We start from the raw sequence: 18,555 nt of genomic DNA, 5'->3' as shown, positions 1-18,555 counted from the left end.
AGCGGAGGGCCCATGATAAGCTCAGCAATCTCAGCAGTCACAGGGGGAGCAGCTGCCCAGCATGTGCCAAGTCATGCTGCATTGGTAATGAGAGCTCAGAAAAATCACTTGGGCCAGACCTCTTTTTTTTCTGTTTTCACAATGGACATGGGGGTATATGCGTGTTTGCTTCTGCTCTATCCTGAAAGGTTTGATGAGTCACTGAGTGTGACGCTATTTTTGAAAATAAAAAAAAATAAATAAAAAAGTACAACAGAAAAGCAAGCTGGGTCACACTAAGCTACACAAAATGCACAAGGGGTGAAAGTTAGCTTCCGGGGAATTTAAAACTCTTTTTTTTTATCTTTTGCTGTCTAGGGCCTATGCAGGAAATTCGTTCAGGTACAAAAATAATTGCATTTTGGTTTAGTTTTATTAAACCTTTGGGTAATATAAATAATAACAGTTATTGCTGGATTCTTTAAAAAAATCTGTTTAAAGGGTAGAACAAAATGTGGAATTAAGTCATTTATCATTTTGAAGCGTCACGCAAAGTCCTATTGCAACCTTCTTTGAAAAATCCCTCTCTTGCACACTACTGTCCTTCACCTAAATTAAATTGCTAGCCCCTGGTGGTGCACCTTTAATACAATAGACAAAAACCTGTACCTCTGAGAAATCCTTGCCTTTGTAGAAGCACAAACCGTTTGCAAGTTAATCATGGTTTCTTCTCTCCTGTTTCACAAGTGGAGTTTTTGCAATTCATTTGGACTTTAATACTTTTTGAACAAAATAATACGAAATGTTTCATTCTAACTTCAAAAAACCACAGAAAAACAGGTTTGGACCTCTGATAATAACAGACGTGACTTTTGCTCTCACAGCATCACAGTTGGCCGATCTTATATAAAGAAAATAAATAATATTGTGAAATAGAAAATATTTTTTTCATAAATTATATATTGTCAGAAAATAATTACAGTGTAAAAATCCTCACAAAGCATCTCAGGCTAATGTAGAGTCTCAGTTATAAAACTTTTTTTTTTTTTTTTTTAGAAAAATATATCTTTTTCAGTCTAAATAAAAACCCATAAAGGTATGAACTTAAGAGGATGGGCTGGAAGCTGTACACATGTTGTATAAAAATAAAAGGAAACATTTTATTGCAAACAAGTAAGCTTTTTAATCCTATGAAGTGCCAAGGGAGAAGATCCATGCAATAACTTCTATTAGGATTTCTGTATAAATATCAAACTTCAAAATCAGTGTTTCAAACCCATAGCAGGCATTGCCACGAGGCAGGCATGTCAGCGATTGACAGGCCTGCAGGAAAGAGGATTAAAATGGTCTTAAAGGTCTGTTTTCTAGACCTGTTTACTCATGTGCTGAGCCATTTTGCAAACAGGTCTAGATAATAAACCTCAAACATTTTATGGTGGTCTAATCTACTTTTTACTTTACTGCCTTTTTACTTTTGTTATTGCTGTTGCTGTTAAATTCAAGTATTGTGGGGAGCAGCAACTGTATCGTCTTTGATGCGTGCTTTAAAAAAGGGTCATTTTTCCTTTTATGTTTTTTTTTTTTGTGTGTGAAATCAGCATTGAAGAAATACAATAACAAAAAAAAAAAACAAAGAAACACTAAAAGGTCTGAAGAGAACGAACAATGTTCTAAATATGACCTAAACACATGACCAAGTTCTAAAACGTAAGAGATGCCAAACACAGACACGGCAGCTCCCGAAATGCATCAAACCAACAGGGGGCCAGAAAGGTATCCCAACCAAAGAATGACAGGCACATGCATTCATGGAATACTTTATACAAAAAAGTTCCAGCAAATTGGTTCCAACATCTAGATGTTGTGTTTTTTTGTCTTTATTTTTATTTATTTGTTTGTTTTTAGTTTGTGTTTTAATCATTTATCTGGGGAATATTCCAAAAAGCAGGTTATGTGAGTTACCACGGTAATTTTGAGGCTAAGTAAGCAGATAACCTCAGCTTTCGGTTCCAGAAACGGAGGTATGTTTCAGGGTATGCTTAGTTCCCATAGCAACTCATGCTCTGAACATAACCTGGTCTGGAGCAGGTTATGTTCAGAGCATGAGTTACCATAACAACTCATGCTCTGAGCATAACCTGGTCTGGAGCAGGTTTATTTGAAGGTTAGTTTGTTTTCAGAGAGGTGAAGCAGCATGGCGTGTCCATTTGAAGATGATTTAGTGGATGAAGAAGCTCAGATAATACTTTTTCCACCGTGAGAGGGTGATAAGACCATGAATGGATGCTGGAAAGATGAACTTTTTTACAATGATCTAATTTAATTATTTGCTTCAGTTAAGATAAATCATTTTTCTGGGTTCAGTCAGTTTAAAAATAACACATAGTTATAATACGGTTATTTTACTTTCATTCAAATAAATTCAATTAAGTAGTTGTAACTTTGGTGCTGCTGTTAGATTGGCAGCGCAAGGGATTGTGGGATACCATTCCCTTTTCCTGTCTGGACGGATTTGGGTTTAAGTGTGGGTTTTTGACCAAATGTGTTTAGTTGTTTTACTCTGTTTTGACAAGTTATTTTATCCTGTTGTGTTTACGGTAACTCTTTCTGCACCATGAGTGAGAGCGAGGGGGAGGGTAAACTTATTTAGCACCCTTACCACCATTTGCAGTTGCAATTACCGAAGTAAAAGTCAGAGTCATGTTAAACAATTAGGTGGTGTATTTTACAAGTCCACACTGTATCATTCATTTCTATGTCATAAAAATGAGAATATCTGCAGCCTCAAACTTAGACATATGAGAGTTCAAGAAGTACAATAAATTAAGATGGAAAAACATTTATTGAATTGGAGTAATACATTTATTTATTTATATATGTATATATATATATATATATATATATATATATATATATATATATATATATATATATATATATATATATATATATATATATATATATATATATATATATATATATATATTATATATTTATACGGGATATCGGCGATCAATTGAGAATGTCTTTATGTACTTGCCGTGCACCCGCATTAACCTAGGGTTACCAAGTGGAGCGTAATTATGCTAATTCATATCCGGTCCGGTTCAGGGTTAAAGTCAGGGTAGTTTAAACGTGCCTCCAGGAATACCCCCTAAATTCAGCATAGTAACTTTGTTAGATTTCTGTGGCCTGTAATTATTATAACCTGTAATCACTAGCTTTTTGTGTTAAATGTCTGCCTTTAGAAATTACAGATGTGCTACTTCTGTAAGCCTTTCTGGTTTTTACAGATCTGCCATTCATTTTAAGGCTTAGCACAAAATTATTGATTGAGTCTCTTAATTTTATTTTATATATAAACACTTCTTCCGTAATGTCTTTGGTTTGTTATCCTTCAAGGGGTTTAAAACTGTTATGGATTCTGTCCAGTAAAGCTGCGACAGTTTTATGGACTGTAAAGACAACTTAATCTATTTAGTATGGTCATTTTTAAAGAAACTCCTTACTTAGAAACAGAGTTTAGACTTTTAAAATTGTTTCAACAATAGGAGGTGGAAATTATTATAATTTCACAACATTTAGCATTTAATAACAGATAAAAAAAGACACAATTACTAATTTTATCTTGTAAGTAGGAATTAAACATTAATTCTTAAGGCAAATTAAGGTGTCTTTTTATTTTTTATATTTTCTAAAAACTGCCACAAGTTGTGCTTTGGACGGAAAAGAAATCTGCACTTTTTAAGACCAGCATCATGAGGTGCAGATAATCACAATCGTCTCACAGTGTCAGAAACCACAATCTCACATTGCAGTCTGAGGGTGATCAGACAGCAGACCATGGCACGAAGTCCAGCCTCACTGTTTATCAGAGCCGTGTGAGTAATGGGCACTGACACTGGAGGCTGAGTGAAAATTTAAATTGAAAATGATAATGCCAATCAACTAGTATATTCAGTAGATCATGCCCACAGCCCCCTTAGATTTACGACTGATGCATTGAGGTGTTAATGGCATCATTATCAACTCCATCTTAGTCTCCATCTGAGATGAAAGTATGCAAATGGACGTGATCAAGGCATTTAAAAACCTTGGAGAAAATATGAAGAAACTGATGCTAAAAGGGGGAAATAAATCCACTCATGGAAGTTACTGAGAAATTCACAGAAATTAAGCCACTAGATCACTTTTCTTTAGCTAAATGAGCTCTTCCAAAACCCTCGAAATCCCACATTCCACACTTAGTCTTCCAGAGGCTCTGTGTGGGATACCTGTCTAAATTCAGACCTCTACGTTTGTTATTAATGTATCAGGAATCACCCCCTGCTTGGGACCAAAAACTGCTTAATCAATCTTTTGCTTATTGCCAGGCTAATTCTGTCCTCCAGAAAAAGAGACAGCCACCACAGGGAGGACAGAGACAGATGCAGCTGCTTTAAAGTCATTATCGAGTCAAGGTAAACTTGAAAAGACCTACTGTTGTTCAAGATGAACTATTGTTTCAAAATTTCTGGAATTGTGCTTCCCGTCATGTACTGCTTGTTATAACGATTAGAGTTTTCTTGCAGCTTTTGTTAAGTCGATTGCCTCTTTGCAGTCCATATCCTCATGCCTATTTATTAACAGCGCTTTTAACGGTATGTTAAAAACAAACTATTTAGAGTGGCATAAAACCTGCAATCCTTCTTTGTTGTTAGTGAATTTCAAGCTGAAGCTTGAAGCTTCTACAGTCTTTTATTGGATGCTTTTTCATTGCGTAAGATTTCACCTCAGAGCACGACTAAGCTAATGTTGGTTCACATGTTTTATGGGATGCACTGATATCTAGATGTCCTTGCGTAATAAGATAAGACCTTCACACCTATGCTGCTGCTAAGAGTCCCCGTTTAATGTGAGAAGTCATTCTGCTGCTGCATTGGAGAGGATCTGTGCTTTCTTTGTCATATTGTTCATGCTGGTGGTAAATGCCAAAGTAGAAAACTCCTTTTGTAATGAGATAATCAAAGTTTTTCATTTGACCCTATTAGTGGTTGTATTGTTGAGGCTGATTACCTATGGGATTACCAATCTGTTTTCGCGTAATCCTGTGGGAGTCTTTAAATCACAGCTAAAGATGGGTCCACTCACCCTGCATTTTAAATTCATAAAGTCGCTAAATAAGGGGAAGGCATCGACTTTCTGGTGATACTGTAGTGAAAGTCGGGGGGTCGCAAAAGTTATCTGGTCAGTTTAGACTGCCGGCCAAAATCTATTTGTTGGGAAATTTAAATTGAATAGTCATTGATTTTAGAAAGCTTAAACCGTGAAAAAGGACAGAACTAAGCCACATTCAGAGGAGGGTTTAAATGGGCTCTGATTGCATTTCTTCCAGATGTTAATGTTCTGCACCACCAAAAGAGTTCAAAGTCAAAGATGTCCATTCCAGGGTGGGGAGAGTGCAGAATGGACTATTTGTTGCTGTTATCAGACAGGTCCAGCAATATTGATGGGGATATGAACGTTTTTGCTCAGAAATTGCTAGTAGCTTTGGGATCGAGTGCTTCTAAACTGAATCAACCATCTTGAAGATTAAACACCAAAGCAGCCATTGACTGGATTTCCTACACTTTGTGGTGACAGGTTGGGAGGGCTGGTGAGCATGAAGGACCCAAAATGCAGAGACGGGAGGCACACAGTTCCAAAGCAAGAGGGTTTAATCTTACCAAAAGGTGCTGCAGAGCAAAGTACAAAACCAAAGCTACCTGTAGGCTTACTGTGGGAAGACGGACAGGGTAGAGACATTAATGGACCAGCACAAGAGGAGGGCAGACACAAGACTTAAATACAGACAGGACTAACAAGACACAGGTGACAACGATCTGGAGAGATTGGAACCAGGGAAGTAAAACTCAAAAAAATGACATGCAGGGAACCTTTCAAAATAAAACAGGAAACAGAACTCACACATGATAAAAAACAAAACGGAAAGCAAAAACTAATACAAGGAAACCCAAACCATGACATGTGGAGCGTATTTTACACAAACGTCTTCCCTTGATCTTAATTCCCTCCTGTTCAGATGAACTGCCCTTCCAGTGTCTTCATATTTTTACAGATTCCAGCTTTCAGATAGCCAAACAGCAGAATGAGCCATGCCGCACTAAACCACATGAGCCCAGTACTTTTCTCAGACAAATTCAAACCTTTGTGACAGAACGTTTGTCAACATTCATCCAGTTGGTCACACATATAGCAATTTAAAAGAAAAACAATGCTTTTTGATAGAGACATCTTCCAAAATGCTGACCATCTCATGGGTGCTGAACACATAGAGTGCAGCACATTTGCACCATTTCTATGCATTTTTAAGCAAAAAAACAAATAGCAAAAAAGAAAGACAAACAAGTGAAGCGCTGGGGCTTTTGAATGCTGAAGCTTTTTTTCAACAGAATAGAATAGAATAGAATTAATTGACATGTACATAATTTTTTATTTAAGTCAGAGATGTAACTGACCTATTCCATTTGAAGAATTTGGATGCAGTGCTTTTAAAGATATTGCTATTTTATATTTAATTAAAAGAAGACCAACAATGAATCTGCCTTTTTCAGTAACAATCAAAGCTTAATCAAAAAAAAAAATGATTTTTTTTTTTAGTTGTGTTAATTGCGGAAGAAGCTTTTTTTTAAGTGTTCACCAGACAAGAAAAGAACTTGTTTGATGCTGAAAGAGTCGTTAGCAGTCCATTGAAGGAAATGTCAACAGTGCTGTTAAGGTGGTATGCTCTGTGACTGTAAAATTAAACTATCCAGTCATCCAGTCAGAACTTTTATTTAGGGGCCATTTACTTTTGCACCCTGGATGTTCACACACTGTCAATAAGTTCATGTTTTTCCAAACAATTTAAATCTGGAGGTATGATTTCATCTATTTGTAATCCTGAGTGAAATGAATAGAATTAAAACAAGTTAATCTCAAAGAAACCAAACAGCAATAACTATAAAAGACATTAATTCTGCTGATGATCAACAAAGCAAAGTTAATACTTAGAGAGAGCTAATGATAGCAGACAAAAACCTTTGGAAGTCATTATTGCACCGCTTGGAGATAACACTATACTGTAATTCCAATCTATGTTTTCCCAAAGCCAGAAAAGAACAAAACACTAAAAAGCTCATTCACATTTTAATGTCAGTGTCAATGCAGTAAATGAAAAAAGCAATGTCTGTTCTTTGGGACAAAACTTTTTTTTTTAATAGAGTTAAACATTATGAGCTGAAATTTTTGTGACAAATAAAACTACGAGCCAAAACTTGCATACACAGTTTTAAATTGTTTATATAATGTGCTATTTTTTACACTTTTAGATTTTAAGGAGCTGGCATTGCACAAAAACCATATGGTCAGGCTTCAGCTGTATGAAGCTGTACAAAGCTTCAGCTGTATAAAGTTCATTCAAAATCTATTCACAAATGAAATGCAATCATTGTAAAATATTTACCGTTTGACTTAATTAAGTTGTTTATGTCTTGAAACTGCTGGTTGTGAGTGGATACAGGGAAATGTAGCTTCAAAAAGGTGAACTAAATATGTGATACTGAACATGTTGTGTAACAGTATGAACATGTTGTCTGTTTGAATCCAGCTGCAGGGTGCAACAGCAGCTACTTTCCCGCTGACATGCAGCAGCAGATGAGCTCTGTTTGTTGTATTTTACTCACAATTTACTGTACATTACATAACGATGCGCATAAATAGGATGGCCTATTTACACCAGATGTACCGAGATGCTTTTAAAGTGAACCTGGAGGAACTTTGGATTTTACTGCTTGCTATTAATTATGTGCATTTAAAAGGCTGCGTTTTATTACGTTGTTCAACAGTGCCTATGCTAATTTCATGCAACTAACTTATGTGCCATTGATGACTGTTGATTCTCAGCTAGGAAGGGTGCAAACTTTGTAAATAGCACCAGTTTTATGGCACCTTTAATTGAGAAAATTGCCTCATATAGAACAAATTTGCTGCTGACTGAGCTCCAAATGACATGCAAATAGTTTGTTATAAATTCAGGGAACAAATGACATCTTTTTCAATAGAACTATTGTTTGTTAAAGTAGCATATGATCCTATAATAGTGCTGCTCAGTTAATTAAATTTAATCCTTTCCCATATACCAAAGTCTCCTTCTGGATGAGATCAGGATACGTGTCTTTAAGAGTCAAACCCAGCCAAGGGAAGAAGGGTCTCAGTACAATTAAAGTAAGGAAGGATTATATTGAAATGATGCAACACTTTTCAGTTTATTATAGCCACTCAAAGAAGCAGTTGGCTGGTGTGTTTTGTAGTTTTAATCATTTTTTTAATTCAACATGTCCTTATTTGTAATGTTACACTTACATAATCCTCTTAATGCTTTTAGACAAAAAGAACAAATTCAAAAAATGAAACATTGTGAGGGAAAATGTATATTTTATGCAAAGAAAGACAGGCATGATAATGACATGATACAGGTGTTTCTCTTTACTAACATTTGTTGAAATAGGAAAAAAAAAAAAGAAACATGCATGCAGGAAAGTACTTTTGTCTGTACGTACAATGGTCAATGTAGTGTAGCTCCGAGGCAGACACAACAGGTCTTAGAGTTTTGATGAAGATCCCAATTAGCTGGTGCACTCCTTTCATCAAATGCATGCAGATGTAGCAGTGCAACACAAGCGCAGATGTTGCCTGTATTTCACTGATGCTTGTTTTGTTTGAACAGAGCATTGTTGTCTGCATGTTTTATACTAAAAGCAGTCAATAGGGATCTGAGGGAAGTTCACATGTTTAGACTCTCAGGGACTGAAAAGTCCCAAAGTCCCTCTGCTGCATCTCATTGCTTGAGTTGCATGCACTCATTTAGTTAACACATATATATTTTTCATGTGGAAGTTTACGTTGCCTTTTCTGTAAATGGCAGCTTCGGATTTGTCTCATAGCTCCAGACATTACCAGTAAACCCCCATGACACACCATGTCCTTTTTCTCCCCTCTTTATAACCCAAAGTGCCAGCAGGTGGGGATCAATTGACAGCTCAGATTTTGTCTTTACTCAGGCTTCCAAAACAGAAGTCTACACATTCAAAGACACTTTGACCATAAAGCTGTGGCTAAAGAGTGTGAAGATGCTATTAGTCTTATAAGTGCCCTTACATTTTGAGATGGTTTTCAATCTTAAACATTGAGAGGCAAAATAGTACAATTACTAAGCACTACTCTGGCTTCCACATTGTGGATCTGTTTCCTCCAAACATTCTTATCCAGGTTCTCCTGTCATTATTCATGCCTTGATCTCAACTACCCTGACGGGTGGATACGAGCTGTCTGCAGGGGAAATATGGGCAAACCTGTACAGGGCACCGTATCAGACCGCTCAATGAGCCTGTTGGCCATAAGTGTTCATGCACATTTTTTTTTACAGGCATAATGCAGGTGATCAGTCGTATTAAACACTTAAACAACATGTAAGGTGCTGTGGGTGAAGTACAGATGTGTCATGGAGATTTTTCAATTAACCCCCCATAAAAGGTCTTTTTATGTTTTTTATGATGATCGAATTTGTTGTTGGACATGTAGGCGGGCTCTAAGATATTTATTACTGTTAAAGGGTCCAGTCCGTCTGTGTACATTTTTGGAGCATGAATTACATGTTTGTAGTGTATATTTGAATCGACAACTTAAGGTCTATGTACACTTAAAAAAGTTAAAAATCAAATAAAAAGCGTGAAGATTCAAAAATTATTATTTGAAAACAAAGACAGAGAGCTTACCAGTTTAACAAAACGAGCAAATCAGTCAAATAGACAACATACACACATATAGGTGATTTGGCAGATAGTCCATCAAAAGACAAATAAAAATAGTTAGCAAGTCCTTTTACAATTTAACAAAAGGACAACATGTAGCAGAAGCAGGTTTGTCAGAAGCAGGTTTGTGAGAGGATCACTCAGTGTCAGGGATGTGCAATAGCCATTCCACGCCATAGCCCTTTAAACACATTGTCAGGTTCTGAATAGCCTCATGCATCCAGCTGTGAGGCCGGAGATAAAACCCACATGAGCCTTTTATTGTGGTCTCTTCCTTTCTTATATTTAGCTGAAAAATAGGTTATGGAAAAAAATAATACATTTTTTTTTAAAACCTTTGATAATTGAAAACTCTCTGTACTGATTTTGTTTGATATTTTTTGAAGGTCAGACCACTTACTACATGAGATACGCTGTATGTATCAAAGTTCTGATGTTTATATAACCGTGCAATCTTTCATTTCATTGGGATTTTTGCTGGGATTTTTTATAGTGGGAAAAAAATAATTAAAGAGTCAGGGTTGATGACCCATCTTTAAGACACATTACCAACTGAGGTAACTCGAGGAACAAGACAAAATGAAGCTCGAAGGAGCTAGTCAAAGATGGAAACAATGGCAGAAATCAGGACAGTTTCCCTTCTCTTCTGGATTAGTGAACTTGTTATAAAGAAACACTTCAAAAATACCATAATGGAAGCATGTTACTTGATGTTAGTTCGGTTAGTCTGCCCGGCAACAGGGATATATATATATATATATATATATATATATATATATATATTTTTTTTCTCTAATCCAAAAAAATGTAAAAGGGGCAGAAAAACTAGTTTTCTTCATTCTGTTCCCTTTGATTTCCCTTGTATGACAACTTGTGCATGCTCTTTTGTTTTTGTTCATTTGTGGAAATGAAAAGAAATAAAGAAATTGGAAAACAAAAAGTAAAAAAAAGATTCTTCTTGATCTAACAAAATTCTGAGATTGTACTTTCCACAAAGAATCCTTTTGACAGAGGCAAAAGCTATGCAATATAATAGACTAAAGAAAAGTCCCAAACAAACAAATTAAAATTAATACAAAACAATTAGTGTAATGCTCTCTTCTGCTTTGGACTCTTCCAAAAAGTAAAGAGAGAAAAATCAGAGAGCCAGAAGCTTTCATCTGATCAACCACGGTGTGGAGGCTTTTTTGTTAACTCATTGCATCATTTTTGGCTTGCCAATTTGCCCCTCTCAAACGTGGGTCAAAAATGTTAGTTCCACAGGGATGTCATGGTAGAAATAATGAAGCACAAGTGTTGAACTTCTGAGAATAGACTGATTACTGCTGAGACTCAACCCTCGCACAAGGAGGGTGTCATAAGTGAGCTAATTAAACTCTGACTTGTCTCCTTAAAGAGAAGCTTTTAATGATGAGGGGACAAACAAATTTTGTTTTTCAGAGAAATTTCAACTGAACATTTTTTAAATGTATTTTTAAACAGTGTTCATGGGTGTTGGTATGTGTAATCTGAGTATTTTTTATGTCTGTGTTTATGTTTCTTTACATTGAAAGAAACGCAATATCCTGAAAACTTTGGAGATGATTTGAGAGCATTTACTCCATAAAAAGTTATTATTTGAAGGGAACCTGATATAAGCTTTTTCAACTTACCATAGTCGCTCTCGTAGAATATTATGAACTTCTGCCAGTGCAGCTCTAACACAAGAGTAAGCAGGACGTCGTTTATCCGAACAGGTGGACGGGCAGCCAGTGTGTAACTCTCTCCCTCAGGGCTGGGGTTGAGGGTGCAGGCGGTGCGGGGTACACCATCCCCTTTCCTCTGAATAAAGAGGTGAGGGATGTGCATTGCATCTGTCAGAGACTGCAGGGCACTTGCTGCTGCACATCCTGTAGACGTTACAAGAGCGAGGATCCCCTGGTTCATCAGCTCACATGCTGAAAGACAAAAAGGGGCAAACAGATGAATAAAGACAGAGATGAAGAATGGTGCAAGCTGACAGGTGTTAGAAGAGAAACTTCCTGTAAAAAGATAAAGTTACTTTAGAAGACTTAATGTCTTGGTGAATTACAGATCAAGACACACAGTGAGGCTCAACAAAGCTGAATCCACAAAACTGGTATTGAAGTAAACAAACAGACTAGGGGCTGAATAACTTACAGATCTCTTCATCATATGATCATCAGTTGTTTTACCGTACAACTTTAACTGTCATCATTTCATATTAATATGCAACAAAAACTTTCCAATCATGAAAAAAGGCCGGACCAGATAGTATTAAGGTTAGGGTTAACCCTTTACCACCGCCGCTTTAGCTCCAGTGTTGACATTCTCTCGACTATACTGTAACGCTTTAATAGTTCAAACAATTAACGTAGTTCCAGCGGATTCTGAAATAAAGAAAAGCTGCCTTGTGCTGATATACAACACTTTACAATAGTGAAGTGTTTACGCAACCAATGTAAATCCACTCCTTCTGTCGTGGAGAAAAGCAGGTTTTTGCCATTACGCAACACTTTAGGTTAGCAACGTGTTGCATATTGGTGTGAAGCTGACATGCAAACCCGTTTTTCTCAGCAACAGAATCAGCTGATTCACGTTGATAGTGTATACTGTCAAATAATTACAGTATGTCAAAGAGTGTGTGTTATTTAGGTGTCGCCAGCAACATCTCCGGCATTAAAGGGTTAAAGTAGGCCTGTCGAATGTCTGGCCCATGGACCAAATGCGGCCCACGTTCAAATTTCTACCAGCCATGGCTCCTGTGACAAAATCAATAATATGCTCCTCCCAGCACTTTCTAAGAACTGTGGGATTGTGATTGTCTAAATTACTTTATGACCTGGGGTAAACCTGTGGCAACGACCTGTAACTACTTGACCTTTAGAACCTCAAGAGCCAAATTTATTTGTTCCTTTTGATCAAAACTGCTTCTGAAATGTCCTGTTATTTTCCACTTCACATGATTAAAACGTGAACGTTTACGGAAAGCATTAAATCGCTATAGTAAAATTTCACAAATTTTTTCCGGAGACTTTTAATTTTAATGATGAATTTCTGGTCTTCAAATATGAAATTCACATTAATTTGGGTTAAAATGTGTTTAGATATATTTCTGTTTTAGGAAAAAAAAAGAAGAAAAAAAACATTGTATCACAGTAAATAGTTTATCTGCATTTAATATTATAAGGGTTCAAAGAATTCAGGCTTGATGGTTGGCCCTTTTCACCTCACCAAATCTGGCCTTCCTTGCAAATAGATACTCCTGAGTTAAAGTGTAATAATTAAAATATTTCATTTACGTTGATGGGTAGTGACTTTCATGGTCAAAGTGGTCAGGCAGAGTGACTCTATGCTCTTTCCCGCCCAGTTGTATTAAAGAAAGAGAAAGGAGGTACAGACAAAGGAGACGCACACAACAAAAAGAGTGGAGTGTGGGGGCAGGTTCAGTGGCATGGAGCAGGTTAAGTGAGGTGTGAGGGAGAGAGGTTGTAAATAGCCTTGTAGGTAGACTACAACATCTTGTATCGGATTTATTTAAGAGGTTTAGAAGGCAGCGAGGCTGTTGCAGAACAGGTGTGATGTGACGGCTGGAGTTCTTGCTGCTGGATTTTGCACAGGTTAAAGTGCGTGGAGGGTTTTCTGGCGGACAACAAAACAGTCGAGTCACAGTGGTCAAGTTGAGAAGTGACAAGAGCGGCACCAGTGATGGGTGTGAGGGCGACTCCAAGACTCTTAACACAAGGTGAGGATGAGGTGGAAAAATAAGTAACACATTGGGAGCTTTGATCAAAGTGGATTTGGTCCAACAAAAAACATTGGAGTTCTATCATTTAATTTAAGGCTTTTGTTTGAAGGTGGCAGCCAGTTATAGTGTGAGCAGAGGTATGTAGGTGTTTTTCACATTTCAATAAAAAAGTAATATGTGCACAAATTGTAGCCAAGGGTAGAATATAAATGACAAAAAGCGTTGGCTCCAGGGAAGAACCCTGGGGCATGCCTGAGGTTACAGGAAGTGAATAAAAAGCAAAGGGTTTAGCGAACAAACAGTGTGGCCATGAAAAGATCTGATTTATGCAGGCAGATGGTCAATGAGTGATCTTATTAGCTAGAACATTGTGTGAAAAAGAATCAAAGTCTGTACTCAGATCAAGATGTATAAAAATGGATAGAAAGGTAGAATTAGCTGTTGAGAGATTGCTTGTTCTACTCAATATGACATTATCAGTAAAGTGAAGCCCCTGAAGCAAGTGGAATTGCTGATAAAGAATTTTGCATGAAAAACACAAAATTCTGTAAGACTCTTAAAGAAGAAATTTAAGATTTGAAATTGAATGAAAGTGCACGAAATTCTGGAGATCTGCTCCTGGATTCATATAGGAGTTACAGCAGCTGTTTTAAGATAAAATAATGATTCCAGTGATGAGAAAATTATATGAGAGATGATGAGAGCCAAGAAAGAGACACTGATCTTAAAAAAACCCAGCAGAAAGCGGATCTAATTGACAAGCTAAATTTGATTTATTAGCATTACGTTTATTATAAGCATGGAAATTTACAGAATTTGTTACGAAGAAAAAATTGTGGATGAGACAAAAAGAACAATAACAATAGTAAATGTTGCCTTGGAAACATAGAAGCAATGACAATACTTTTAAAAATGACCTTTTTCACACCAGTCACCCAAGTTAATCCTTCCTCTAATAGACATTCTTATTTTAAAGAACTTTTATCTTTTTCTCTATGCATAACTTAATAATACCCTATTTTAAACTCTGAATGTCTCCTTTCAAACTCATAACTCAAGTATGAACATTTGAGTCTTTTTTTAGGAAAGACAAATCAAAATGATGCTACAATGATTTTAAATTTACCACCACTTAAATAAAGACATGGACAATTAAGTAAAGAAAGAAAAAGAGAAGAAAATTGGTAGTTTAGGAGAGGCATTAGACCTGACTCAGAAGTGAATGAGGAAACTCGTAAGTGAACGGGTGTCTTGAATGGAGCCATACTGGGAAAGTGCATTTGTGCGAGAATGTGAGGCAAAGGGGAAGGGCTATTAATGTGACAAATGATGATTTCATGGGCTGACTGCCAGCACAGGACTAAATTAAGGCAGTGTAAATCATGAGGCCAGGGGGAATACACAAACTAATTTACATGCTGCTGGGGAACAGGTAAGTAAGTGGACAGTGAAGGACCAAGAAACAACAATGTAGTTAAAAGAAAAATTATAAAAAAAGATGACAGAACAACAAAAAACATGAGAATTGGAAAGATTGTTACTTTTGTTCCAAAGTTAGGAGCTGCAACACAGTGTGTAAAACAAGCATGCGAATGGCAGCCAATATGACAGAGCACTTAGCAAGTTGACATTTCATCATTTTATGTGATTAGAAGTTATAAGAATCTGGGGGATTCTTCAGCTCAATGTGTCATATGGCAACAATAAACTATTTTTAGCCAAGCTCCAAAAATAAAGTCTGTTTGAGAGAGAGTTTACCACTCACCGGAAAACGTTACAGAGCCGGAAAATGGTTGGAAAAAAACAACAAACTTTTTTGACTATTTGATTTGTTAGATTTGAATCTCCAACAGTGAACTCAAAATGCTACATTACTTAAAGAAGAAAAAGTTGGAAATGATACAAAATGACATGGTACAAAAAAATGAAGTGTATAGAGGAGCGATGCGACTTCAAACCAAAGAATAAATTGTGTCTATATTTAGATTTTTTTGACAGGCAATGGCATTTTGTGCACATTGGAGCAGTAAAGAAGAAGGCTACAGTCATTCTTGAAGGTTTAAGGTACTCTATGATGTTTCTTTCCATAGCAGCGGTTACTCCCAAACAGGAGGAGTGGCTTTCAACAGATCCCAAGAAAAACCTCAGACATCTCAGTCCAGGAGAGTGCAGTGGAAGTAACAGCAGAAATACTGCGCTAGAGCCTCAAGCTCCTTGGATAACGAGGACCTGGGAAATCATTACTAATTTCTTTTCAACATCAAATGTCTATTTAACATTGATGGATGGGATAAAATGACTAACTGTTGATACAGTCCTGTTATAGTGTTTGTGGTTTAATCCTCGCTCTTACTCATAAATGGAACCAGTGATGGAGTGTATGATATATACTTATTTTTAGCAATTTCCAATTGGTTGGAAACTTGTGTAGCTAACTATAAATAGTTGCTAATGAGCAAACATGTCAGTATATTCACTTTATTTGAAAATGTACTGCATTAAAAACAGGAAAAAAAAGTTTTTGCAGCTTAACCCTCCTGTTACGTTGCGGTTTAAATTGACCCGTTTCAAAGTTTGAACATCTAGGAAAAATAGTTAAAAAAAAATTTTTTAGCATGAAACTTCTTCTGCTTGCCTTAATTAGTGTAATCAACACATATTCTGAATTTGGTTCATCTCACATATTTGAACCCCCCCCCTGCACCTTTATATCACATAGATACTGTTCGGGTCAATTTGACCCAGCACTCAAACTGGAGGTACAAGGATGTCTTATTATTATTAGTATTCCTTTATTTGCAGCTGTGAGACATATTTCACCCCAATCAGACACATAGACACACACACACAAACACACACGCAGGTGCATATAGGTGTTATGACTTTTGACAGGAACCATCTATGTTCTCGCGGGAAAACTCATCCAACATTCAGTGGACACTCAACAGGGGAGGGGCAAAACATATAAAAGATTCTCTGCATGGGAGTCCTTCCAACATTACACAGGCAGATCTTTACAAAATGAGCAACCAAAGCAGAATGATGACAGTCCAGGAGGCTCTGGAAGTTCTGATTTTGAACCAGATGAGGGAATTGTTATTCCTGTTCCTTCAAGCAAGGCGTTAATATCAAAGAATGGTGAAATACATTGGTCTTCATCCCCAAATATGCGTCAGACAAACCTGTCTGCAGAAAACATACTAAAGACAGTGCCAGGGCCCACCAGGATGGCAGTGACTCATGTGACCATGTCAATTCAATTCAATTTTATTTGGATTTCCTTGTTAGGATTTTTTGGGTTTCAGACATCTTTTAACTAATAAAACATGCACCGGGTCGAATTGACCCAGGAACATCATCTCTGTTCCTCACAAATGAACATAACAGGAGGGTTAAAAAAAAATCTTTCCTTTGTGGCTAAATTTTATATAAAAAAAAAACAGTACAATGAAGGAACTTTAAATACTTTATCAATATTTTTCTAAAATATTTATTTGACCTTGAAACTGAGCACAAATGGGTTGTTGAATTTGATTGACAAGTAACTTTTAAATCCCAGCTCCTTGACATCTCTCTCATCATGTCAGGATTAATTTTTTTTTGCCTACTTCCCCATTTTCAGAAAATATATGATTCTAGAAAGTCATATCTGTCTGGCATGGCAACATTCACAAGGTTGAAAAACTGAACCAAGTGAGAAGACCCTTAACCTACTGGCCATACTATAGCAGTAAGAAAAATGTCATATTTTGAAATATTAAAAAATAATAATAAATAACATTAGTTGTAAGAATAGAGCATTGCTTAGAAATGTACTCACGTTATGGACCATCCAATTGTCAGAATTACAGAATCTGTTTGCTTTGGATTCATAATGGGATCAGTAAGCTCCCCATATGGCTGATAGCCGACTAACAGAAGACTTCTATAAGGTCATTTGTATGGATGATAATAGCAGAATAATGAGCTTTGAATATGTCCCCTGAAGTGGACATAGGCCATCATTCATTCCCTGCTGGCTATTGAGCACCTAATAGCAGCATCTCATAGCAATCTTCTTCAGCATTTTACACATTGTACTGGATGCCAGAGATTTATGCAATAAAAAACAAAAAAAAAAAAAACTTTGAAGTTGAGAACAATATCAGCACGAGTTTAAAATGTAAACAAAGTAAAAAGAGTCAAGAATAAGCCATGTTCTGCCTGGAAGTGAATATTTGAGTATTTCTGACATAATTAAAATTGGGATATATCATTTTTCAGTAATTTTTAAACCTTTTTGAAGTACAATAATGAACGCAATGAACAGACTGGGGTAATATAAGTAGAGTGGTGTGTTGATGAAGGTTGATTGACTAAAGTAAATTCTCTTCCCAGGTCTGTGTGTCATCAAGCCTATACACATGAGAGGGGAGATAATCACGTTGACACCAGGTTGCAAAAAGTCATCACAGAATTTTGTCACACTATCTGGATGTCATCAGTGCGTTGCCCTGGTTTTACTAATGTAAAATGAAATGATGTAAAAAAGAAGAAGCCCATTAAGTAACAATTGTTGTGAATATTACACAAAGATGAATTTGTCTCTGTGATTTCAGAGCCTAAATAAATACGACAGTCTGCCTTTATTTCCTTTGAGTCAGAGAACAATGCAAGGAAATGCAAGTGTCAACGCTGAGTAAAAAGAGGCTGAAGTGCTACAATGATGCAGATTTGATATAACAGAAGCAGGATTTATGGTATGACTAAAAAAAAATCTGTTTTGTGAAATTCTGTTTTGTAATGCCACACAGTCAATTTATGGGGGGAAATGTCTGGTTGATGGGGGAAGAAGTGGGAAAGTTTAAACTATACAAATGTTCATCTCTAACTTTGTGTTGAAGAATTTGAACAGGCATGTGCGATATGAATGTGGAACTTTGTTAGTGTTTGTAGAGAAGCAACATTTAACCTTTCTTCTGAAGTTCATGGCTATCTGTTCAAGCTAAAACTCGACCC

The 18,555-nt window shown here is 36.5% G+C and overlaps 1 protein-coding gene across 1 annotated transcript in view; it reads right to left on the bottom strand.

Moving 5' to 3' along the window:
* LOC101162392 (glutamate receptor ionotropic, delta-1) overlaps positions 1 to 18,555 on the bottom strand; it is a 268,951-nt gene that overhangs the window by 91,430 nt on the left and 158,966 nt on the right. Inside the window, exon 3 of the mRNA XM_023963756.1 lies at positions 11,462 to 11,746. Within this exon, the coding sequence (XP_023819524.1) occupies positions 11,462 to 11,746 (285 nt within the window). The remainder of the gene's footprint in view (positions 1 to 11,461; positions 11,747 to 18,555) is intronic.

This window comes from Oryzias latipes, chromosome 15, assembly GCF_002234675.1.
Source record: "Oryzias latipes chromosome 15, ASM223467v1".
In the NCBI taxonomy this organism is placed as follows: Eukaryota; Metazoa; Chordata; class Actinopteri; order Beloniformes; family Adrianichthyidae; genus Oryzias; species Oryzias latipes.
Note: the sequence above shows the minus strand (reverse complement) of the source record. Positions and strands in the feature narration are given on the sequence as shown.